The 25,154-nt window shown below is 49.3% G+C and overlaps 1 protein-coding gene and 1 long non-coding RNA gene across 7 annotated transcripts; both read left to right on the top strand.

Moving 5' to 3' along the window:
* Positions 1-2,357: 2,357 nt before the first annotated feature.
* MRM1 (mitochondrial rRNA methyltransferase 1) lies at positions 2,358-9,979 on the top strand. Its single transcript, XM_061470034.1, has 5 exons — positions 2,358-3,358; positions 3,818-3,911; positions 5,161-5,281; positions 9,068-9,187; positions 9,315-9,979. Exons 1-5 carry the CDS (start codon positions 2,373-2,375, stop codon positions 9,362-9,364), a joined length of 1,371 nt encoding a protein of 456 aa, XP_061326018.1. The 5' UTR covers positions 2,358-2,372; the 3' UTR covers positions 9,365-9,979.
* Positions 9,980-12,259: 2,280 nt separating this feature from the next.
* Positions 12,260-25,056, top strand: LOC133277848 (uncharacterized). 6 transcript variants are annotated; one of them, XR_009746357.1, is made up of 6 exons: positions 12,260-12,800; positions 18,731-18,860; positions 19,346-19,482; positions 20,631-20,785; positions 22,474-22,604; positions 24,865-25,056. It is a non-coding gene; the product is annotated as an uncharacterized LOC133277848 (long non-coding RNA). The 6 variants fall into 6 exon arrangements; XR_009746356.1 differs by lacking the exon at positions 12,260-12,800 and adding an exon at positions 16,137-16,605; XR_009746358.1 differs by lacking the exon at positions 12,260-12,800 and having other exon boundaries at positions 18,374-18,860; positions 19,049-19,482.
* Positions 25,057-25,154: the final 98 nt, after the last annotated feature.

Genomic DNA, 25,154 nt, shown 5'->3' with positions numbered 1-25,154 from the left:
AAAGGTGAGCAACTGTAGGATACAAGGAGAAAACTGGTAACATTTACTTTGTAATGCCAAAACAAAGGCAGTTTGCCCCTTTTTTTCCTCTTTATAAATACATGCTCATGGTGTGTTCTGTTCATTCCTCCTCTTGTCACCAGTTTCTGCTGGCAAGTACTTGTAGCCTCATCTCCGGAGTTGGCCTTTTCATTTACTGTGAGTGAAATTTGTGCCCCATGAGGTCTTGGACGCCTGTAGTGCACTGCCCATCTTCACCTTGCTGAGGTCGTGGCTTTGTGTTGGATTCTTTGCACAGAGCTGGGTTTCAGCTGTGGCGTTGGATTAGATCATGTCCTGCAAGGAACAGCCAGCCCAGATCTGCACGCAGCCAGCAATCCCTTTTGCCAGCTGGAAAAGCTCTTCTGTCTCCAAGCCGCTGTGATCCTCCATTCAGAGCCATTTGGCTAAGGAAGGTTCAGTCCCTGCTGTGCTTTCTGTAACACCCCTGTGATGTTCAGCCAAACTTGATATGAAAACTGGTGTTTTCCATAGTGTCTCTTTTGCAGGAGTTTGTTGAAGTGCAGTAGATGTGCTGTGCAGTGTGTGCCATCTTTTTAAGAGAAGATTATTGAACTGGGAGTTCAGAAAGAGTTGAGAAATTAGGAGATATATATATAGGTATATATTTCTGAGCAGAAAAGGAGCAAGGGTGTGGGATAGCACTGGTGAAACGTGTATTGATGGCTGCAACTATGTGCTGAGTTAAGCAGATGTTGAAATCCATGGCCGAGGAGGGACCTGACTTATCTTTCTGCTCTGTAAAAGAGGCTTTGGAGAGAATTGCTTAAGATGCAGGGCCTTGAGAAAGGGCCATTCTGGGTACTTGCTCCCTGCAAATACAAGCTATCTGGAAGTTTGTTCTGTTCTTTTCCCTGAGAACATTGGTAACAGTTGCAAGTCTATAAAGTAACCTTGAAATGATATCCAGTATATTTTTCCATTTCAAATGTGGTTTTAGGGGTATAATCCCTGCTGCCCATTAACTTCCCACATGAAGCATGGCCCATGGAGGGGTTTGTCTGGCCACTCTGCCTCGTGAATGCGGTGCCGCCTCCCTGGGATGAGATGGGATTGGCAGCATAACTCCAAGGCATTTAAACCCCCAAACAGAAGGGTGAACTGTGTAATTTATCAGTAGGTTTCTCATTGTGAACTGTAAAATAAAGAATAAAAAGAGAGGCACACTGTGGTTCTCCTGTTGTGTATGTTGCAGTTCTTGTGCTATAACATCCTTGTGCTATAACATCCTTTTTACTCTTCACAGCTAAACCTTTTGTGAAGAGTTCAGAGAGAAATGTGTGTGTTTGGTTCTTCATAGTTGTTTTCCAGAGCACAACAGCATCCAGTTGTCTCACTGATAACCTGTGGAGGTTGGATTTGCCCATCCTTGTTCCAATGAAGCCACTGAAATCCTCAGGTAGGCTGCTGGTATGGACCAGGTTGGATTAAATTATGCAAGGGATGAACTGCTCTTGCTTCTCAGACTTGGAGATTGAGTTATTTCAATCTCTCCTTGAAGCAAAACAGGTTATTGTTTTGTTAACTGAAGGCATTTTTGTCTCCCAATCCCCTTTCAGCATGTCCAAGTGCAGAGCCACATTCCTGAGCTCAGGTTTACAGTCACTGAAATCCACAGTTTTTGCCAGTAAGTCATGAGCAGCTGCATCAGCAAACGTTATCTGGCAGATTGGGATGAGGTGAGTAGTCTCAGCTCTCATTTTTGTGGGGAAGGAACCATAAGCATAGCTGGCCCTAGGAAGCAGCAGGAAAAACAAGATTTTACTTAAGATCTTTGAACCTGTAAAGGCAATTTCATGGTATTTTTTGAGGCCTGATGTAACTTAATGCTTCAGAGTAATGGTATGGAAAAGGAATGAAAAAAACTGTGGCTTCTCTCTGCAAAATCGTCCAGCAATCATATTGTGGCATGTCCCCCGTGGTCCGTGCAGGTATGTTTTCCCGTGGGATAAACCCTTGGAAGCCCTAAACCTGTTGCTGTGAATGAGCTGGTTCCTTGTTTGCCTGCCCCTTGTCTACCCATTTATGAAAAAAAGATGGATAGAAAATAGCACATAATGAGAAGAGCAGCATTTTGCTTTGGAGTTACAGGTCAGGAGTGAGCTGGGGAGCCACAGGGCATGCTGAACACACTTGGAGCCCTTTCTCAATCTCCCCTCTTTTTGCCATTGTGGGTTTTACAGCCTCTCTGAGCACACACCACCTTTGGGAATGGGGTCAGAGGGAAAACAGCTCTTTGCTGCCCTTGCTAATGGAATGAGCTTGCTAATGCAATGGCTGTGGCCGGGAGCAGACCCGCCGGTTCCCGGTGGATGCCGTGTGGACCGCCCGTCCGCTCCCTCCCACCGCCAGGCGGCGCTGCCGCGGCGGGCGGCTCACCCCGTCTCGGTGGTGCTATCATGTGCCCACCCGGAAGCGGTGCGGGGCTCTGCGGTGTCGGTGCTGCCGCCGCGGTCGGGGCTGGTCTCGGTGCCCTGCCCCGGTGCCCGTGGGTACCTGTCCCACGTGGAAGGGCCTTCGGGGCACCAATGGAGCTCACGGCCCGCGTGTGGAGGGCCGCGGGGCTGTCACCCGCTCACTGCGGCCTGTGGTGGAGGGGCCTGAGGGGCTGCTCGGCCAAAGGTGGGCCTGAGGCAGCACCGGGCCCTGTGGGAGGTGGCGGTCGGCTTCACCCTTCAGCCCTGCCTAGGGCTTGTCGGGCCTCCAGCACCTCCTCTGAGGGCCTGGTCCCGCAGAGCCAACCAAGACCAGGGCATAGATCCAAAGACAGAGGGGCCATGCTGGCTGCCCCTGCAGCCGGGGAGCTGTGGAACTCGAGGGAAGGCGGCTTGTGGAAGGTGAGGAAGAGGATGGATAGAAAGCCTCTGGTCATTGCAAGGACTAAAGGCTCCGAGATCTTGTTTGGGATCTCCCCGTGTTCCCTGGCCCTCTCTCAGTCGAGAAGGGACCTGTTCAGGTTGTTCCTCAAGCAGAGCAGTGGCTCCCGGCAGTTTCTTATGAGTGAGTTTGCCCTTCAGGCCACGGCCCGGGGAGTCCCTGTGCACTATGTCAACAGGAAGCAGCTGGATGCTCTTTGCAGAGGTCAGGTCCACCAAGGAGTTTGTTTGGAGGCCACTCCTCTCCGTTTCAAGAGTTTGGAGGAAGCTGAAAAGCCTGATTTGAGGGATGAAGAGAGCCTGAACCGGCAGCTTCTTTGGCTGGTGTTGGAGCAGATCCAGGATCCCATGAACCTGGGGGCACTGCTGCGCTCTGCGTACTTCTTGGGGGTGGACAGAGTGGTGACAAGCCGGAGGAACAGGTATGGGGCTGGTTGGTTGCTCCTTCAGCTCTTCTCTGTCTTTTCCTGCTAGCTCTCAAAGAGGTTTCCAGCCTGCATTGCTCGACAGCTGCTTTAGAGGGCTTTCCAGGACTGAGCTGGAGCTGAATTTGGGCAGCTGCTGCTTTGTGCTGCACTCTGCAGGGAGGCTATGGGATGTGGTGTTCCAGGCTGGAAAAGAACCTCCCTGGGCACCCTTTGTTGTAAGCCACTTTGTGTTTCAGTTGTCCATCGGTGCATAAAACTGCCCTCTATTTCTTGGGTTAATTTCTGGGCCCTTCTATTCTCCATAGCAAAATACATCTATGTAGTGAGCAAGATATCTAGTGGACTAGTTGGAATTGGGCTGCAGAAGGAAACGGAGAAACAAAAATTCTCCTGGATTTTTTTTTTTTTTTTTTACTTTTACATGATGCTTTTCCTTTCTTTTTTCCCTTGCAGCTGCCCCCTGACTCCAACAGTGAGCAAAGCTAGCTCTGGAGCTATGGAAGTCCTCGATGTCTACAGCACCGATGATCTCCAGAGCTTTTTGAAGGTAGAGTGATCCACATTTTTTTCCCTTTCCTATGAAGAAACCTCAAGATATTTCACGTGTTGAACAGAGAGGCAGTACAGGAAAAGTATTTCCTATTTGCATGTGTTCCTGTTCTGCATTCCTCTCTGCTGCCGGTGGTCTGTGCTGTCGGATCACCTCTGACGGGTGTGCACAACCAACCCCATTCCAAACGGTGGGGAAACGGGTCCGAGTTGTGGGTGTTCTGGAAGATGGCGAGAGCAGGATAACGCTGTGTCTGCCTCCTGAGAGGCTGCGAGCTCGGTAAGACCAGGTCTTTGTCCCTTCCTCTCCGTGGGGGCCGAAGCTACAGCTGCTGCCTGCAGCAGCTCCTGCCTGGCTGTGTCGGAGGTTGCATTCCAGGGCCCAGGCACATGATGGCAGCATTGGGCAACCTTTGGACCAGCAGAGAGGAGAAACCAGTGCTGGTGTGAGCTGCTGGGAAGGTTTTTGCCTGTACCTATGTGATGAGATGAGAGAGGACCCTTTGCAGAACGTGCTGCAAAAGGAAAGGGAATGCATATGGGAAAACATGGGTCTGTGGCACTTTCAGGATGATGGTGAAATGAAAGCTACATCAAACGCATTGATATTCAGTTGAAACACCTGAAAGAATCACTTTGTGACTGTAAATCTTTAATTATTAACATATTGAACCATTGCAGCAGTTCATGTAATTGGGCCCACGTTCACTCCCCCAACCCTTGGCATTGCCTGGCTGGTGCAAATGTGATGTAATATAAAAGGTGCCAGTTTCAAAGGAAACGAAGCTGGCAAGAAACAGCAGCTCCTTCATTGTTAAAATGGATTTCCAAGACAAATATAAAAGCTCTTTTTACTAAGGAGCAGGAGGGAAAGCTGCTTCTCTGGGTATGTGAGGCACTGAGTGCTCTGCCTTTTGTATGAGCTGAGTTTTGGCATCTGAGTTTACTTGCACTTGTGTTTGAAAACGTTACCATGGGCTTCTGATGGCTGAGCCTGCACTTGAGAACTTCCACTGCATTGCTCTGTGGATTAGCCTCATGGTATTTTATTTAACACTACTCTTTTTGTGTGCTTTCCTGGCAAAAAACCAAACCTTCCTAAAACTGTTTTATGGGGGAAAAAAAAGCTTTTTTTTATTGCTGGAGAAAACAAATGTGTTTATATACATGGCTTAGTTTCTTTTTTTTTTTTTTTTTTGCTTGAAAAGAAGGCAGGTTTTTAACATTTATTTCTCTTCTCTTTCTAGGCTAAAGCTGCAGAAGGCTGGGAAGTCCTGGGAACAGTCAGCAAGCCTGAGGATGCAGAGAATATCCCTGTCATCAGCTGCTCAGAGTTTCAGTGGAATAAACCCGTTATTATAGTAATAGGTATTGCATTTCACTGAGCTTTGGGCTTGGTGGAAGTGCACGTGTGAGGAAGCAACAGGGGTCATGTTTCACTCCAAAGCTAGTTTTGGGTTTGTTGCATCACATCACACTTTGGTCTGGAAACGAAGAGCTGAGAAAGAAGTAATGGAATGATCTGGCTGCAAATGAAATAGGGAGGCAGAAGAACACGTTGCAGGAACAAACTAGTCTGTGTAGTTGAACAGGGAATTTAGCAGCTGCATGGGGTCTAGATGGCAGTTTTCAGTGGCAGGACAGGTCTGGGGCAGTGTAGCCACAGGCTGTTGTTTTGCATTGTGTTCTGTGGTGCTTTTGGCCCTTTCCTGTAGTCTTGAACCTGGATTTTCTGTGTTGGCAAACCACAAACCTGAGTGAGAGATCCAGGAAGTGCATGTTTGCTTTAGATCTGCTGAGGACTAGAAGGATGAGCTGAGCCATGTCTTTGCTCTGTCATGTTTGCTCTTTAAAAATACAGGAATGTGTGCCTGTGCCCAGAAAGAAGCATGAGGAGCTGTTGCTGGGAATGGTTTGAACACAGAGTTGGGCTTTGTGGCATGGAGACCACCACAGAGACCAGTCAGTGGTGGCTTTGTACGCCTAGGAGAAGGCAACAGGAGCTGTTGGCTGCTGTGGTACCATCAGGAGGAGGTGTAACCTCCCTGCTAGACCTGTGTGCTGTTTTGTAGGCAGGGTTTGGGTTTGTGCAGCAGCGAAGGGGAATAGCAGCCTCGTGGCAGCTAGAGAAGGAAATTCACCCCAGAGTGCTGCTGTAGGCACCGTTGTGTGGCCATGCTGTAGCTCCCCCGCTTTGTGTCACCTGGCACAAGAGCTGCTTTGAGCTTTTACACTTGGAAGTAGTGTCACACTGGCGATGAGCAATCGAGGGGCTGTAATCCTGCCCCGTGCTGGGGTTTTCTTGGCTCAGAAGAGATTCCTTTAATTAAAATGTTTATTGAACTCCTAGAAATACTGACAAGACAAGGCTGCAAATCTGGCATCTCTGCAAGATGTGTGGAGCTATATTACAAAGGGAGCAGGGAGGCTGGCAGCGCTGCTGATGGACCACAAAGAAATGCATCCCAGAAATGATGACAACACCAGGAGAGAGGAAGGGGGCAAGAGTGGCAGTGGTGTCATTACCTTGAGTTATGAGAGATTTCTCCAGGAAAAAGTCCAACTATCCTTTTGTCAGGGGAGATTGGAGGCTGATTGGTAGATGCATGAGGAGAGCCTCCTGGACCTTGCAGCGGTAATGATTTCAACTCTCTGCTGAGCACTAACTCTTGGCTGAAAAGAAAATTGAACATTACAGTCATCTGATGCTGAGGTTGTTGGAAGAAACATCCTACATCTGAATATGTAGCGTAGCTGCAGCAGAGATAATTCAGCTTGGTCGTGAGCTCCCGAGCACTGCACAGATTGTCTTGTAAGTTAAGCATTTGCAGACTTGAATTCACCCTCCTGGCACCTTGCTGGCTTGGCAGAGAGTGATTTGGACAGTCCAGCTTAATGTTGTCTGCACTGGAGTCATTGCTGAAGGTGACAGGCAGGCTGGCTGCCTGAAAGACTGGGAGCTGTGTGTGAACAGGAGCAGATTGGGAGCACTTAAACGTCTGTGTAAGAAGAGCTTCTGGGTAATTTATTCTTACACCTTCAGTCTTTTGCTCAGGGTTTAAGGCTGTTTGTGGAATTGGTGGGTTTATCTTCTCGCTTCTGCCTGGATTTGAACTTCCTGCACTGGGAGCTGCAGTTGTTACACTGGTGTTAATTGTAAATGGGGCAGGAAACCTGGTTTATCATCTTGTCCAAGCTCGAGCTCTACTCTTTGAGGGCTGTCAGTGAAGGATAAAGCTAAGAGATGGGAGTCAAAGGTCTGAAGTGGGAAGTGGTTTTGTTCACCAGTATAAACTAGGATTTAATCTGATTCAGTCAATACTCCCTCATTTGTGTCACACTGGGCAAGTCTTTTTGCCCTGAATTTATGGTTCCTCATTATTTTAAGCAGCAGAGCCATAAAAAGCTTTGTAAAAGCTGGAAGCAAAATTACTGTCTTTATTAGGAATTGTAAGACTCTTACCAGGGAGAGGAGAGGATGGCTCCAGGAGCCATCCCGTCTCTGTCAATAGCTGCTGTCCCAGTTGAAGAGTCCCATGAGAGTGTGGTTTGAGAGGCTTAGGAGGCAAATATGACAGTAAGTTGTAAAAGTTTTCTGTGTTGAATCAGGAGAAAGTAGGATAATGTGTTTTCGTTTCTGGAAGCATCCCTAGAGAACCGCAGTCTTAGCAACGGAGAGGCAGGCCAGGCTGTGGAAAGCCTGGCTTCCATTCCTGTGCAACCCAGGCTTCTCCTGTGACCTTGAGTAACTCACCCAGGCTTTGCCTGCATTGCTGGCTTACAGCAGGAGGAAAATAGTGAGATTTTGGTTTTCTAGAGGTTCACTTTACCTCAGCCAAAGGATGCTCTTGCCTGCATGGCTTATTTCATGCAGGAAGGTGATGCAAGATGTGTTACCCAAAGCAGTCTTTTCCTTACCCAAAGTGCACCTTACTAGTTAAATCAGGGCAGCATAATGGGATACTGAGTCTGGGATACTAAGATTCCAGTCTGTGAAATGGGAATGACAACATCTTCCTGCTATGTGTGGTCAGAGGGGTGTTGTGCAGATCAATACACAGGGATCTGCTGGGGAAGTGCTGTAAATAGGCACCAGAGTTTTGTGGCAACTTATCCCAGAAGGGATTTTGTTTGCCTTATGGAGGAGTGAGTGGCATAGAAAGTGCTGCTAAAACTTCAGGTAAGTGTCTGTTTTAGGTGAGACAGCACTGGTCACACAGGCAGAGGTGAAGAAGCACTTGGTTGGCAGCGTGTGCCCTGGCACTGCTGTCCCAGCACAGGTCTGGGCTTCAGCTGGGGCCAGGGGTGGGCTGTTGAAGGCGAGTGTTTGGCTTCCAACCTGCTGAGCCTCTTTGGTCAGAGGGTGAGCACAGAGCCTTTGGAATGAGCTGGTGTTCCTGCAGCCATGTACACATGTCTGTGTAGCTCTAAATAATGAATGTGGAAGAATTCTTTGGGGAGCCGAGCAGGCTGGGAGGTCTGTGGTCTTCTGCATTCTCGCTTGTCTGTGTGCAGGATTGTTTAAAGCCTCTCCCTTTCCATTTCCCTTTGTGACAGTGTGAGTCAAACAACTATTAATGACCTGGGATAGATTTCAACTCTGTTTCACCAGTGTATCAGCCCAAACATATCAGGGCTGTTGGATGGTTTAACAACTAATCAATTGAAGCCTCTGGTTAAACTGTCTGCATTCACAAGTTGCACCCAGGTGGTGGTACTGTGTGCTGAAAAGGCTGAACCCGTCACTATCAATAGGGATGTGGGATTTGCTGGACCAGATCAGACCCATGGCCTCTTGGCTGCCTCATCCTTTTGGCAGCAGCTCGTGTATTGTGGGCACAGTGGCTGCTTGCATTCAGGCTACAAGGGTCTGTGCTGTATGCTCTGCGTGCAGGTGTGGTGCACTGGTATTGTTCAAAACCACTTCACATACTGGACAACAGATCTGGGGAGCTGGAGTGGGCCACGAAGGTGCCCCTCTCGCCTCTGGTGGTTCTTGGCTGTTGCTGCGTGGGAGTTGGTGAGGTTGCTGGTGAACTTTGGGCCAAGGATGTACTTGTGACAGAGCATTAGTAAGGACTGTACTGGGGGGGGGGGGGGGGGGAAGGGATGTAGCAGCAGCTGTGAGCTGACCTGAGTGTCTTTCTGCTGCAGGTAGTGAAGGGGATGGGCTGTCCCTAGAGACACAGCTCCTGTGCCATCGGATGCTGGCCATACCCCCTGGCAGAGCCCTTCACCCTGGGATCGAATCACTGAATGTCTCTGTTGCTACTGGTAAGAACAGTTCCAAGCACAAAGGCATCACAGTCCCATTTTCTGTATTTAAAAGTCAAACCTCCAGCCCTGCAGAATGATTCTCTTGTGGTTTAAAACGTATCTTTATTTATTTACTTTGCTACAGGTATTCTCCTGCACTCCATCTGCAGCCAAAAGCTGAGGCACGGTGACTGAAATGTTCGATTCGGTGGTGGAAGCTGCTCGGTGCTCTGTTGGTGTGGATATGGAAGTGCCCTTTCCAGGGTCTTCGTCATTGCTGCAACTTTTACAAGGGAGAGACGTTGACTTGATCTCAGTTTGGCTGACACACGGTACCACCAGAACCCTGCCTTAATGCTGCGTGTACTGGGTACCACCTCCCACCTGCACCTCGGAGGAGCAGCTGCAAGGAAGGGAGGCAGAGGTAGTTTTTTAAAGCAGACAGCCGTATCCTTCAGTTCTTGCAGTAAAATTCGTGGTGATGGCTGAGACTTGTGCCTGTTGCGTGGAGGACTTTGTACATTGGTTGTGCTGTGGAGAGAACTTGGGTTCTCGGTGAGAAACTGCTGCCTCCGAGAGTGCCCTGAGGCCACCACCCCTTAGCAGCCGAGAGGGTGCTGGTGAGAGCCAGGTATGATTTGGGACTACTCAGTAGCAGTTTCCTCATGATGAGGTGGTTTCTCTGTTACCTGTTGGTGCTTGGATGTCTGTAAACAGGTCTGCAGCCCTGCCAAAAGATGGACATGAGCTGTTAGAAAACAGCTGTAGTGGGAAAAAACACTGCCCATTGCAATAAAGCCTCCAAAAAGATTGGTTGTAGACTTGGATCAGTCCTTTTTGTGTCATACATAAATCCAGAGTGTGACTAGTGAAACAGCACTTCCTGCAGGTGGGAAGAGGAAATCGGGAATTCCTCTTCTTCCAGGGAACTTTCCTGTCCATGGCAGACCTGATCCTCCTGGGTGCTGGGCTGCCCCAGCACCACCATCCTGCTGAGCAGTGGGGTGAGGGTGCCTTCATTTGCAGATATCCTGGTTGAAGCCAGGCTGAATTACTGAGAACCAAATGAATGTTATCACTTAGCACCTTAATTATTTTATTTAGCTGCTGTGGCCCTTTGCATAGGATTCCTCATTAACACTTAATTTACAGTGCCCTTTAGGGATAATTTCAAACAATTCAGCTCAGTCTCCCCCTTCCCCCCTTCCAAATGAACAAGTAAATCACTCACAGTGACTAATTAGGACTTTCCTTTCAGCTAAATGAAGTCTATAAACCCGCCTGTGGATGTGGAGGTTTTTCACATGTCTCCCTCAGAACGCCTGGCCTTGGGGATGCCTCAGGTGCCTGGGGTAGGGATGAGACAGGACATGGAGCTCCTGAGAAGTGCCGAGTCTTCACTTGTGTGGTTGTGGCTCTGATGGAGAGGATGCCTGGCATGGGTGCCCATATCCTGAGCTGTGTCTGCCCCTTTGCCCTCTCCAAGGACAACCCCCAAATCCCTGTGAAATGACAGCAGTTGTGGCAAACAGGGCTTTGTTGTCCGAATCTGAAGGCAAGCTGGCCACTGAATAACAGTGGCATCACTGGGGTGACATCTCTTGCGTTTTGTGGCCTGAATTGTGCCTTTTCTTCCCTTTTCCCCTATTTTAATGCTGAAATAAATCACCCATGGGCCAGGGGGCTGCAGAGCAGCCTCGCTGCACAACTCTCACCTTGGGTACCCCAGCAGAGGGTGCCCGTGGCTCAGATCTGCTCATTCTCAGAGGAAGGATTCCGCACTTGAGACTGACTGAATCCTTCCTCTGGAGCAGCAGGGATGAGGATAAAGCCATTTCTGTATTCTTGACTTATAGGTAAGTATATACATTTCCAATTTCATAGGAACTGCTGTTTCTCCTTTTACTTTCTTTCTTATTTGAGCAGTACTTTAACAGAAGAGGCACTTTACTGGCATCGTGTGTGTTTGGGAAACACACTATTCTCAGCCACTCCAAATGAGGAGGCAGGTGAGTAACGATGGCGCAGCTATTTTACTTCTAGGAGGCTCCCAAAAACCTTTGAAACCTCAATTCCCACAGCAGTTCTCCCAACAGGGTGATGTGGTACATGGAAGTTCCCATTTGTCCATCGAACATTGCGACTCCCCTGCGGATTTCCTTGTGCAGCTGCTGTATCCATGGAGCACCTTGACTCGGCACTGGAGTATCAGGCAAGGATTACAGGCAGTTGCATAAGGCTTGGGTTTTGAGAGACAGGGATTTAAGCATGTAACTAGGGCTGCAGCTCAGACTTCTTTGCTTGAGAGCTGCAATACAGGCTCTTGTGAGTGCAGTAATCCCACTCTGGGTAGCTCTGCTGTTCCCATGTAGCCTGTTTCCATCGGTGGGAAGTTCTGCCCTCACTTTGTCTCACTGGGATCCCCCCTCTGGCCAGCTTTTGGACGCATCTGCCATGGATGATGCTTTCTCCTGCTTCAGGCTGAAGCCTGTGAGGAGCACAGGGACCTCTGCGCAATCACACCTTTGGAGATGGAGCTTTGTGCTGTGTGACTTGCCCCATATCTAATAAATGCGAGCCATTAATTGGATCATTGCCCACTTCTCCAGTTAATTTCCTGGGTATTTTTAAATGTTAAAATGTAGTTTTTATAGTCTTTCATTATTTTTAGCCTTAAGCTTCCCTATAATCGTCCCTGTAATGTAACTGTAAAAACCTCCCAGCTTTGTATCATAAAAGGAGGACATTAATTGTCATTTCTTGTGTACATCAGCAAGATCAAAACATGCTTCCTGATTACTTCTGTGTGTACATACAGTCTCTTTGATATTTAGATATGAATAAAGTGTGCGTGTGTAATGTGAAAGTCAGCTCTTCCCTCCCTGCTGCTTGGCAGAGGCTTATTTACCAAATGGAGTTTAAAATGTAGTCAGTGCCCTTCCAAAATGATTTCTCAACAATGAGAGTGTCTCTGAGCACAGTGGCACAATATTTGCCCCCTTGGGTCAGAAGATGCGTGCAGAGCCTCGGCCTTTTAGTGCTCAGACAGGGGCAAGCACAAACCTTTTCATCTCCCCAAATCGCCTGGCTGCAAGAGAAACTCCTGCCCTGGGTTTTGCTTTAGTGCACAGATTAACACCACAGGGAGGAATCCCATCCCATCCAATCCATCGCTGGGTTGCAGTGAAGGATTCCTGAGGCTGGATTTGGGACAGGGAACACCTCTCCTTGCAGAGCTTGGAAGGGCTGAAGGGAATAACCTGGGGTGCTGCTGAGTGCAGGAGCCCACAGGGCCCCTTCCTCGCCGGTAGTGAGGAATCCTCTGCTGCGCCACAGCCCTACTCCCAGTTTGTAAATGTAATCAACCTCGAGGTCTTGTTACTTCCACAGGTGCAATTAACATCACCATCTGCTAATCCCTGATTAATGATGTTTACAAATATGCTACAACATGTTAAAATGTGCTGGCACTATTATTTCCATTCCCTTTTTCTCCTCTCCCTGTTCCGTTGCGGCTTTCCCGGCGACGGCTTCCGTGCATCCCGCCCTTAGTGCGCAGACAGTTTGGTTTCCCTCTTTAAAAGCACTGCTCAACTCCAAACGAGCTGGGGGAATGAGTTCAAATCAGAAGGTCAGTGCTGCTAAATGGGATTTAATTGCACAGGGGTTGAGGTACCAACTGCTGAATCTGAAGAATGAAACTTTGTGGGGAGCAACACACGGTGCGGTTTAAAGTGTATTTTTATTGATCATCCCACAAGTGATGTGTTAATGGGAAGAGAGGCTTTGCTTTGGGTTTCATATCGATGTGGAGTTGTAATAATGTCACACAGGAATATTGTGGACGGGTTTATAATATGAGAGTGTGTTTTCTATTAACTGCTGCCTTTTCAACAGAGAGAGGAATACATTATAGCCCTACTGTATGTCCTCCAGATCTAGGTTACATGTAATTGCTCAGTAATTGGTAGAACCATGTAAAAGCCATGGTATTTGCCAGTAAACCCTCCTAAGTTACCATGAAATTGAAGTGTGATATTTATTCTCTACAAAACTTGCTACCCAAATATCGTGTACGATCAGGTTTGGTGTCTCTGCAGTGGCTATGCTGTGTGTAACGCCCACACAGCTCTGGATTTGCATTGATCCCTTTCATCCTAAGGGCTGGGGGGTTCTGACCAGGAGGTTCAGGGGTTATGTTGCTTCAAGGGAAGGTGCTTTAACCTCCCTTAGGCTTCAGGCTCAGGATTATTGCACTTATTTCAAGGCTCAACTTAAAATGATGGAGGTTTGGAGGTTGATGAAGGAGTTCGTGTGTTTTCAATGGAATAGTAATTACATGTATGATGGTTTCTGAAACCTTTGGAGATTAAGGAATTGTCAGTTCTCTGGGGGTGCATCTGCAGATCACCTGTATCTTAGCTTCAGCCTGGAGAATAGACCTTAGAGCAGCTCCAGTGCCTAAAGGGGCTACAAGAAACCTGGAGAGGGCTTTGGACAAGGGATGGAGGGACAGGCCAAGGGGAATGGCTTTAACTTGCCAGAGGGGAGACTGAGATGAGCTCTTAGGCAGAAGCTCTTCCCTGTGAGGGTGCTGAGGCGCTGGCACAGGGTGCCCAGAGAAGCTGTGGCTGCCCCATCCCTGGCAGTGTTCAAGGCCAGGTTGGACACAGGGGCTTGGAGCAAGCTGCTCTAGTGGAAGGGGTCCCTGCCCGTGGCAGGGGTTGGAGCTGGAGGAGCTTTAAGGTCCCTTCAACCCAAACGATTCCATGATTCTTGTAATTTAGGATGTTCAGAACTGTCCCCAGCTTGGCAATTTCCATTATTTTCTTTGTTATTTTCTATTTTGCTGTGTTTTGCTCATGTGTGAGGACCCCACGCTCATGAGCTTTTACCTCTGATGGAGGTTTTTGCCCCCTCCTGCACCAGGGCTGGGTGTGTTCAGTGGCGACTCCTTATCACCCTCCATGTGGCTTTAAATACAGGCAGAAGTAACTGCCTTGCTTATGATCAATAGTTTTATATACTTTAAAATGTAACAACACGCTTTGAATTGATGCAGAGTTAAACCTGCCAATTTTGTTTCTCACTGGCCTGTTTTAGAAGCTGCAAACTCAGCAGTGCTTCCTATGCTTGGCAGGCCAGAGCTCAGCTGTTTTCTCTGGAAAGCTGAACATCTACATCCCATGGATTCAGCCCTGACTCTAGTGGCTCCCTTTTCATGACCACGGAAGCTGCAGAGCTGCAGTTGGGTATAAATGTCCTTTCTTTTGTATATTTTAAAGCTGCCTTTGAGGGGTTTGTGCAGAAGATAAAACATCTGCCTGATCAGTTGGGTTCAGGCTCCTGGAGAGGTGTTGCCCAGGTGTGCCAGCACCTACCCTAAAGCTCATCCAGTTCCAACCCCCTGCCACGGGCAGGGACACCTTCCACTAGAGCAGCTTGCTCCAAGCCCCTGTGTCCAACCTGGCCTTGAACACTGCCAGGGATGGGGCAGGCACAGCTTCTCTGGGCTACCTGTTCCAGTATGCCTTTTCCTCTGTACTTTGGGGCTGGGTCTTTTGGTGCTGGCTTGGGATTGGGAGTGGGAACAGGAGTGAGCTGGTCCTGGCACGAGAACAAGTAGGGGATGTGAAGTGATGCTGCAGGTGGTGCAGGATGGGGTTGTCCCACCAGCATGCTTCAATCAATGTGTGGGGATAGCATCATACATGAAATATATATATGCCATGGAATTACAGCAAGGAGAGTTTCCCTTTTGCATTTGGGATAATTCCTGGCACATGAGCTCCTTCCTATGAGATAGGGTGAACCCCATCCCTCCCCACTGAGTCTGGAGCAAGTTGGTGCCATAAATCCACCTTGGGCACAGGGTATTCACAAGTAGGGAGCAGTTAAGAGCAAGGGGGATGCAGGAGTGATGCTGAGGGCTTGTGTCACCCAGCAGAATAGCTGAGGGGGGGTGTCTGGCGGTGCCTTCTCAGCTTTGCCAACCCTCATTAGCACCTCTCAGCAGAGCAGAGCTTATTCAAACTCTGTATCACAGGGCTTTTGCTGGAGATTGCATCTGTGCCTAATATGCGTTTTTATATAAACAAGGGTACTAAATGGCCTTTCAGTTCCCTCTGTAATGTCTTTTTTAATGGAAGGTCCTGAATTAAGAACATATATGACTCTAAGAATTTTCTAAGTGATATTGAAAACCTATTGTAAAGTAGGATTTCTCCTTGCAAAATTATTTTAATGAGGTTCCAGTTTATTTTCTGGCTATATTTTACTTACTTAATCCTCCAGAGGGGCTTTTCAGAGGCAGCATCTCATTTTCAATGCAACTATTCTTAACATTAGGGAAAACTACCTTTCTGAAATGCATGAAGGGGAGGGGAGAAAAAAAGGAAGAACCAGGGGAAGATGTACGAGATAAGAATAAGCTTGAAAAGCTTTGAGGTGGTTTATGGCTTCTCTTGAAAGAATAACAGTTCATGTATTTTTGTTATGGTGGGGTTTAATGATGCTTGCAGAAAAAAGATAAGGTAGAAATGGAAATATAAAATTAAACCAGCAAAGTGGATGGGATTATTTTAGTTACTAGTATTACCTGGGGAAAACGCTCCCGGCGTTGCTTATCTACACTAAATATTTGCTTTTCTAACAGGGAAGGCCCTCTGCATCGCCTGGAGTGAGGAGAGGAAGCAGCATCTGCCTGTGGTCCAGCACCTCTGAGAGGATGGAGACGTCACTGGCTGCCCCCGTGGTGGGTTCATCCCATTGCATGGGGCTGTTTCTGCCGGGGTTGTGCTGGGTGCCACGATGGGGTGATGATCCCTGAGGGGCTTCACAGCCTTGTGTCTGTGGGGGGAGCAAGAGGAAGGCACAGTGGGACCTGGTTCCCAGTGTCTGTGCCTGTTCTGGAGATGCTTCCTCCAGTAGGATCCAGGCACAGCTGATCCCCAGGGTGGTCTTGGGTTGGAAGGGACCTTAAAGCTCATCCAGTTCCAACCCCCTGCCATGGGCAGGGACACCTTCCATTAGAGCAGCTTGCTCCAAGCCCCTGTGTCCAACCTGGCCTTGAACACTGCCAGGGATGGGGCAGCCACAGCTTCTCTGGGCACCCTGTGCCAGCGCCTCAGCACTCCCATAGGGAAGAGCTTCTGCCTTATATCCAACCTGAATCTCCCCTGTTCCCATCCCTCCCCTCTCATTTCACCCCATCCATTCCTGGCATGTGGACACCCTATAGCAATACATTAAAGGGCCATAATTCCACCCTGTTCCAAGAGCTTTTGCCTTTGGCCAGCTCCACACGTTTCCAGTCTGAGCTGAGCCGGTGTGGATCATACAGTTTGATGGGGACTTGACAGCATCAGCCACATCTCAACTCATCTGCAACAGGCACGGCCCCTGAGCATCCTGCTCCTGCCATTGGGTCACGAGAGGTAAACCCGCTGATGAATTAAGCCTGACATGTGGCCTTGAGCCTCTCTGGGTAGTTAATTTTTCAATTTCTTTCGTGGATCTGGGCTAGTGAAGTTTGTTTATAATTAAAGTACTTGGAGATTTATACTTTAGTTCAAAGAGCTGAAAAGAAGCAGTTTCTATGTAGGTTTCTTCCCTATCAGAATCTAAACCAGATTATTATGTAAATTCTTTTCGATCCTAAATTCATTATAAAGTTCAATTTCAGGAAATGCTCTTGACCATCTGCTGCTGCTTGAAGAAATGAGTCTTGGAGATTGTTTAGTACCAGAAATATTGTAGGTATTTAGGGTAGATCACAGTGGAGCATGAGGGCAATGTACTGATTCCTCAGCCTGGTTATATAAAGCTGTAGTGCTGATGCCACGAGCTGAGTTGGGAAGCGCATCCACAACAACAGCAGCTTCTGCTCTGTCACCATCCTGGTTCATCCTGGCTCACTGTGTTGTGCCAACCCCTTCCCATCCACACTGATGCCTCATAGGGAGGAGCACGAATTCATTCCTGCTCTGCAAGAAAGCCGGAGAGGGGCTTTGGCCAAGGGCCTGTAGGGACAGGCCAAGGGGAATGGCTTTAACCTGCCAGAGAGGAGACTGAGATGAGCTCTTAGGCAGAAGCTCTTCCCTGTGAGGGTGCTGAGGCGCTGGCACAGGGTGCCCAGAGAAGCTGTGGCTGCCCCATCCCTGGCAGTGTTCAAGGCCAGGTTGCACACAGGGGCTTGGAACAAGCTGCTCTAGTGGAAGGTGTCCCTGCCCGTGGCAGGGGTTGGAGCTGGATGAGCTTTAAGTTCCCTTCCAACACAAACCAGTCTGGGATTCTATAATGAATGAATTGGTTTGAGATCCCTGGCATGAAAAACACCATGGAAACACGATTTACTATGTATTGTAACCTCCAAACTTGCTGTGTCCTGATCCCCAGTGAACTTTTGCTCTTGATTAGAGCAAGAGGAGATGAAGCCCTTGTCACCCACACATGCACAGGGCTGGCGTCCAGCAGCACCACTGAGCTGTGCTGAACTTCAGTCTTCTCTCCAGTGTATTTTACTACCAAATCTTGTTTGTTATAAGTGGTGTCAGGTGCATCAGATGAAGCCCAAGAGCGGGGATACAGATGTGCTCACATCCTGAACGCTGCTCTTCCCCAGTTCCCAGCACTTGCTTTTGTGTTATTCATCCTCTCCAAGGCACTAAAAGATGTTTTTACCCCTCTGCTCCATCCCATTTGTATGGGGGAGGGATGTATTCAATGTGGTTCCTTCTCTTCCACTGCAGCCTCACTCAACAAGTGCAGCACCCACGGGGCCAGCGGCTGCTGCTGCTATTGATCAGGACCGGGGCTGCCCTTCCCAGTGACTGTGCCCAGTATTGATGGATCGAACAGGGATGAGGCTGGGAAGCAACGGCTGCTGGCGGGAGCAGGAGGTGCCGTGGTGGGGGTGTCCCCAGGGCTCGTGCTGAGCATCACCCCAGCATCATCCCAGCACAAGGGGATGCAGCCGCCCCAGGGTCAGGCTGGGGATGATGCTGCAAAGGGAATGTTCTTTAATACGGAATCATGTACAGTGCTTGGAAAGATGAACTGTAGTGGAATGGACTTGAGAAGGGCACTTGTGTCCATCTGGATGCCTTGTGTCTGCGTGCAGGGGCACCTATGAGTAGTAGCAGTATATTATATATATATACTGCTATTATAAGCGTCTATTATATATATGGCAGTGTGTGTTATAGGTCTAGAAGCTTCTATAGGCGTGTGTGCAAAGGGCTCACCACTACTCCCAGTGTAGTAACTCCAGAGCATTGCCTGAGGTTGGTGTTTTAGCAAACCCAGTTTCACCACTGGCCTATTTGTACTACCACAGTGTGTAGGAAGCCGGCAATACTAGTGTGGGTCTAGAGGATGGGGATGGTTCAGCAGCCCTTGGATAAATATCGGAGTGTGGAGTATGACGGAGAGGTTTTGTTGTTCCTGTTGTTCTTCATTCATGTACACGCTATGAAACCAGCGTTTTCTTATCTGGAGCTGTCCCAGGCTTCAGCATCCAGAGGCTGGTGATCACTAATCGCCTTATTTCCCCTCCTTCAGGGAAATTCTAACTCCTGTCCTCTGCCGCTGAGTAGATCTTTAAGCTGGTAATAACGTGAGACAGAGGGAAATTAACGGCCTCGTCCTGCTCTTCCCTGGCTGAAAACGGCGGAATTAAAGAATTATAAAGGTATAAATTTGCATTTAGATGATTTTTCCTCCTGATGAGGGGTTTGGTTTTAATGGGGGGGTGGTGAGGGAAGGTGTTGTGCCATCACCCTCCTGTCCGACCACTGCTTGCCACTGACCCCGATGTGCTGGGATACCTCCACTGACCCATTCCCCCTTGAATGTCATCCCCGTTGGTGACACCCACAGAGAGGGGATGAGGAGGGCAGGCAGCCTTCCTCTGCCACCAAGTGCTGCTGCAGTGATGCCATGTGGGTGCTGCACCCCTTGTGCTTCACTGGGGATGTAAGTCCGGGATGCGGGGACACACACACAGAGTGGGACCAGGGCTGCAGTGGCCTTTGTCTGCCTGTGCCAAACAGATGTGAACAAACCCGAGTTCGATTTCCAAGACCGCCTGGGGAATATTGCAAACTAATTATAGCAAACAGAAGATGCTCTCCCCTCCTCTTGCAGTTTTTGATAAACATTGTCTCCTCTCCACAGCTGAGTATTTAATTAGTGTTGATTGTTGTTCGTGTGTTCAATAACCACTCATCAGGAGGGGGGTGTCCGCTGGGGCAGCGTGGCCTGGAGCACACAGGAGCCGAGGGTGTTCATAATTAAGGATGCAATTTATTTGAGTAAGTCATGTGCGCAGGGCCCTGTGTTTTAGGTTAATTTTCAAGGTTAAAGGGTAAAAGGAAAAACAGCTCATAACTTGGGAGGATGAGGAGGGAGGGTTGGAGCTCAACACTGTCATATAATCACAGAATGGGTTGGGTTGGAAGGGACCTTAAAGCTCATCCAGTTCCAAGCCCCTGCTGTATGGAGTTGAACTCTCCAGCTCTGGAAAGGTTTGGTACAAAGGGAAAAGCAGTGGGTGCTTTTTCTGGGTGTGCTGGGCTGAAGGTCACCATCAGTTCAGGTTCATCAAACCACACCATGGTGTGTGGGAAGTGTTCTTCAGCCTCCTGTTGGCCTGTTTGACCTAAGGAATAATGATGCACACCAAGATCCCTGTGTGCAGCCCACACCACGCTGGGCAGGGATTTGGCTTTGCTTCCCAAGCACTGTATGGATCACTCCCCTTTAGAGGAGGAGAACTAAAACCTCCAGCAGGAACAAGTGTGGTTTTAAAGGCATGTATCAATGCTCTCTGGAGACATGGAATGAATTGGTACAAATGATCTCTCTTCTCATTTTCCAGTGACCATGCACCTGTGTCACTGCTTACACCAGTATATGGAGGGTGTCAGAGCATCTCTTCCAGAGGGACATGGAATTCCTTTTGCATGCTTTTAGAGATATCACTATCATAGTGTATGACTGGGCAGGACTCTTCTGGGTACCCCCAGCACCAGTGGGCAGGCATTGGGCGCAACCCCTATCCTGCTGCCAGGATGGGTTTGTGTGCCAAATAGGGAAGCACCAGCTAAAAGAGTAAATAAGCAAATGCCCGTCTCCTCCCTGCATGGTTTCCCCTTTATTCCTTTCTGTGTTGATCCTGCCATGCTCCTGACAGGGTGATGGAGCTGTCATGCTTTGGTGGCCACCGGCTCGTGGTCCGGCACCTTTCCCTGTGCTTTAATCTCTCCTCTCTGCTCATGTGGGGAGTCTGTACCTAACCCCCAGCCAAACAAAACGTGAAGAAAAATCAAACCCAATTACAGCCCATTGATTTCCTTCCAAATTTGCTTCTAATACACTTTTTGACTACTCCTTGATTTAATTCATTTATTTCCCCCCCTCAGTTTTCCTTTCTCCTCTCCTTCCCCATCCACTCGCGCAGCAGCAGCCTCCTCCGGGGAAGCGAGCGGCAGCACTCCCTGTGCTGGATGTGCCGAGCCCCAGAGCACTTGGGAAATGCCTAGACCAACGTGGGCTTTTTGGCTCTTAATAGGCAGTAGGGATGATCTGTGCGCTGAGCATCTTCCTAAGGGACAGGTAGGAACATACATTGCTTTTTCCCTTCCCTTCCTCCTCTTTGTAAGCCTGGCCGCTGTTCTCAGTGAGAGCATCGCTGTGGCAGGGGCTGTGGGCACTGCTGCTGGGCATCAGCAGCTCCTACACCTTGCTGGGTGTCCAGGAGGTTGCCCCATGGGTTGTGTCCAGTCCTGGTGGGCTGGGGTGGGCAGTGGGGCTTGTGCTGGTCCCTGCCTCTGGCACTGATCAGTGTGAGCAGAGGTTTGGCTGTGGAGCAGCTCCTGTATTGCCTGTACATGGATGGTGTGTCCTGGTACCCAGCGTCGCTCCGGGGAGCCAGTGAGTGTGAGACCCCTGTGGGACACAGTGGCTGGAATGCTGGCACTGCAGGGCAGACCCCATTCTGGCTCATCCCATTTCACCTTGGAGCTCCTTCTGCAGTCCTAGTGCATTGGGCCATCACTTTGGATTTGGTCCCTTGCAGTGGGGCTCGGTGTAGGGACATGGCTGGGGTATGTTGGATATAGCAGGAGAGAGGCTCTGTGCTCAGATGGGGCTTTGAATTCTATGGTGATGGTGGGGAATGGCCCATGGTCAGCATTCCCCAGGTGCTGCTTCCTCCAAGCTGCCATGGCATGCAGGGACACCAGGTTAGCAAACAGGCGTGTGACCAGATGCAGGGCACCCACGTGTGTTGCAGCTGGATGTAACCCCAGCCTTGGTGACCCCTTTGCTGGGTGGCAGGGGAGGCTGGAGGTGCAGAGTCCTGCCAGGGAGCTGTGGGCAGTGAATGAAGGGTTAATGGTGGCTGGAGCTTTCTGTTGTACATCAATATATTGAATATCCTCTAATCTGGATCTGCGGGAACGGGGTGAGATCCATGGGGAGCAGCAGCCGTGTCTTGTCCTAAGGGTGCTGCAGGGTGGGAGGGCTGAGCGAGGCTGCCCTCGCTGTGGCAGTGGGATGGAGGGAGGTGAATCAGTCTCCTCCCTTTTCCCTGGGCATAACCTGACCCACCATTCACAATCGGGCTCTTGAAGATGTTCTCAGCCGTGAAAACGGAGACAAAAACCCCTGAAAGAACAATACCCCAAAGGCTGCCCCATCCCTTCCTTCTGCGGGGGATCCTAAGGCCGCATCCTGACCGCAGCCACCACTGCCACCTGTGCATGACCCCAGTGCCACGGAGATGCAAACCCCCATCCATGGCATCCCTGGAGATACCCGCTTCCAAGAGCCCAGCCAGATTTATAGCATAAGGAGATGTATTTAGGCCAAAGAGGGTTCAGTTGTGTTAATTATGAAAATCTAAAGATAATCTATATTTAATGTCAAATTTGTCTCAAATTTCCTAAGGAACGGGGAGAATAGATGCACGTGATGACATTTAAATGAAGAACAAGGTGCAATTAAGCTCCAAAATGTACAGTAGACTAATTGGGAGAGGATGACAAATATAGTTATCATCAGCAACTAATTAGGGACCTGCTTTAGTCTTCCCTGCTTGATTAATCTTGACTAGGTGCTAATAAGTTACTAGGCCCGTAAGTTGTGAGCAGGCTGTTTGTTGCTCCTGTGGTGTGGCAGGGAGGTGGGTTATGTTTGTGCTGAAGGGGGATATTCCTATTAAAGGGGGTGGTTTTATTAAGGGGGGATCATGGGTGAAGCCACGTGTTGGTGCTGGAAATATCCCCATTGTGATCACTTAGGCATGGTCCCGTGGTGAACTGAGCCTTGGAGCACAGAGGGAGGAGGATGAGGATACCGGGAGCGCTGCCTCAGCTCTGGTGACACATCCCTTGTCTCCCAGATTTACACTCTTATCTTTTTGCATTGAAAGGTAAGAATAATAGTAAAATGTTAATGCTGTACTCTACATATAATACTGTACATAAACGGATGACATGACATGGGAGACAGATAAATCACCTCTGTGTTCAGACAATAATCTGCCTGAGACAGAATAACACATGAGTTCTCCGAGCAGAGGAATGTGCTTGGGAAAACAGGGCTTTACAGCCCAAATCCTGGCTGGCTTTTACTCGTGCCTTTATTAGAGTTTGCTTTTAGGGAATTAGATGTACTTTTAAATATGCTGGGCCCTGCACTCAGCGCTACAGGAGCCTGGAAATGCGCTCACAGGTAAGTGACTCGCTGTGACTTGGTCCCGTTAGACATCAAATGCATTTGCTAGAGCTGGGCTAAAATGGGGAGAAAAACGTGTTTCTGCCTGGAGAACATCTCTGGTCGCATCCCTGGCATGCTGTTCCTTGTGAGTTTGGGGTGTTCCCTAGGGAAGCTGCAGCCCCATAAAGCTCCGGCTTCCCCTTGGGAAGGTGATGTGGGAAAATTGCCTCAGCTTGGCTCTGCGTGGCTGGGATGGATGTGGTCCCACACCCATCCTGGGCTGTAGCTGTGCTGGAGAACATGAACATCAAGTGCTGGTCCTGCTTGTGGAGCACCATTCCCACATGGAGAACATCTGGTGGGTGCCATCCCATGAGCGCAGAGCAGCTGGGAAGGGGACGATGCTTCCACCCTTTCAACAGGGCACTCCTGCCAACTCCCCCTTGAAATCCCCAGGGGATTTCTCCAGCGAGGAGATGCCGCTGCTGGCTCGAAGCCTGTTTGTTCCCAAGGAACAATCCCAAGCGGTGGTGGCAGAGCAAAGCCATTACCGGCGAGGATGAACTTGGCTCAGTCTCCATGGCAACGCTGGCCGGGCCCCGGCGCTGCTCCATGCACACGAGTCCCGTTGACCTCACTTAGAATTATTACCTTTAGCCAAATAAAATAATTTGTGTTAATAAAGAGCCCGTTTCCTCTCGGCCTCCACGAGCCTTCCCCAGAAGGCAGAGTGACTCCTTAATTACACTTTTACTGCGGGGTGATTAATGCTCAATGTGTGATGCTCCGTTTAAATAAGTCGCTTATTAACACCTTTAATATGCTTTAATTTTCTTCCTTTCCCCCCGTTTCCCACCTCCCCTCGCCCAGGCTGGTGGTGGGAAGGGCTGCACAGCGCTAGGTGGAGCTCCGATGTTAGGGATGGGTGCCCAACCTGCACCCGTGGATGAGCCCTGGGGTCCTGCGGACCCCCTGAAGGACAAAGTGATGGGAAGCAAAATGGGAACCCCAAGGATGAGGGTCTTGAGTGAAGGGCAGCCATGGGATGTTGCAGGGCAGGATGTGGCCATGCTGGGTGTGGAAACTCCCATCGTGGTCCAGCTCTGTCCTCTGTGGCTGCTGGAGATGGCACATCCCACCCATGAGAGATGCAGATGGAGCAGGGCTGTCCTGAGGAACCTGCTGGGGCACAGCAGAGCACTGAGCACATGGCGGGGGGGACACCCTTTTCTGGTCATTCCAAACAGGGTCTGTCTTTGGGATGGGTGATAGACGCTGCTGTGGTCCCTCCATCTGCATGGAGGTGGGTGAGGAAGTCATCACTGGCACTCATCAGTGCTTTCCCTTTGGATACTTGGAGGCAGGATCCAGGCACTTGCAGGCGGTGGCACCCTTTGGGCAGGACCATGGGAGGGTGAGAGAAGAGGGCAATGTTGAGGCCCTGCATGGCATTTTAAGGATCATTTTCCCTCCTGCTCATTGTGTGGTTGGTGCTTGGCTGGTGTTTCAGACAAGGCAGCCGTCTCTGTTGCCATCTGAAATGGGTTGTTTCTTGTGATTGCAGCTCAATTTCTAAAGTTAAAAAGTCATTCTGGTTTATATCAGGTTTCTCTTTTAGAACAGTTTTTATTTGTGCAGCAACAGATGTTTATAAATACATGTTGTTATTTGTCACATAAGAGAGTGTATTAACAGGAGTAGTAGATTCCAGATTGCTTCACCTTACTGTGTGTGGGTTTATGAGGTGCCAAAACCTCCTCTTTCCAAATCTCACGTGTGATAATTTGCTTACAACTGGGTGAAATGTGAGGATGGCTCCGGCCAGGAGCACCTCCCAGAGCACCTACAGCCTCAGGGTGCAAACCAGGACATCCATCCGTGTTGGTTCCCAGCATGGGAACTCGATCAAGTAAATCAACATCTGGCATTGTTGTAGAGTTTGGAGATAACATCGGTGGTTTCTCCCTTTGCAGCCCTAGGTGAAGACGGAGAAGGTGGCAGGAGATGCTGGCAGACATGAATGCAACGGGGGAGCCAGGGCTGTTAAGCCAAACTGTTCCCTGTGCAAAGGATGCCATGAGGGATGCTGCGAGGGATGTCACAAGGGATGCAGCAAACGATGCTATCGTGGATGCAGCAAAGGATCCTATGAAGGATGCTGCAAGGGATGCCACAAGGGATGCAGCAAACGATGCTATCGTGGATGCAGCAAAGGATGCTATGAAGGATGCTGCAAGGGATGCCACAAGGGATGCAGCAAACG

Source organism: Pezoporus flaviventris, unplaced genomic scaffold, assembly GCF_033815535.1.
Source record: "Pezoporus flaviventris isolate CSIRO_AGI_PZ_B2104156 unplaced genomic scaffold, CSIRO_AGI_Pfla_v1 ptg000063l, whole genome shotgun sequence".
Lineage (NCBI taxonomy): Eukaryota > Metazoa > Chordata > Aves > Psittaciformes > Psittacidae > Pezoporus > Pezoporus flaviventris.
The sequence above is the reverse complement of the archived record's forward strand: the minus strand, read 5'-3'. Positions and strand labels throughout refer to the sequence as shown.

Coding starts and splice junctions, on each gene's coding strand:
- MRM1 (XM_061470034.1), top strand. CDS start 2,373: ATGCCGTGTGGACCGCCCGTCCGCTCCCTCCCACCGCCAGGCGGCGCT. Junction 3,359..3,817: donor GTGACAAGCCGGAGGAACAG/GTATGGGGCTGG, acceptor TTTCCCTTGCAG/CTGCCCCCTGACTCCAACAG. Junction 9,188..9,314: donor GAATGTCTCTGTTGCTACTG/GTAAGAACAGTT, acceptor ACTTTGCTACAG/GTATTCTCCTGCACTCCATC.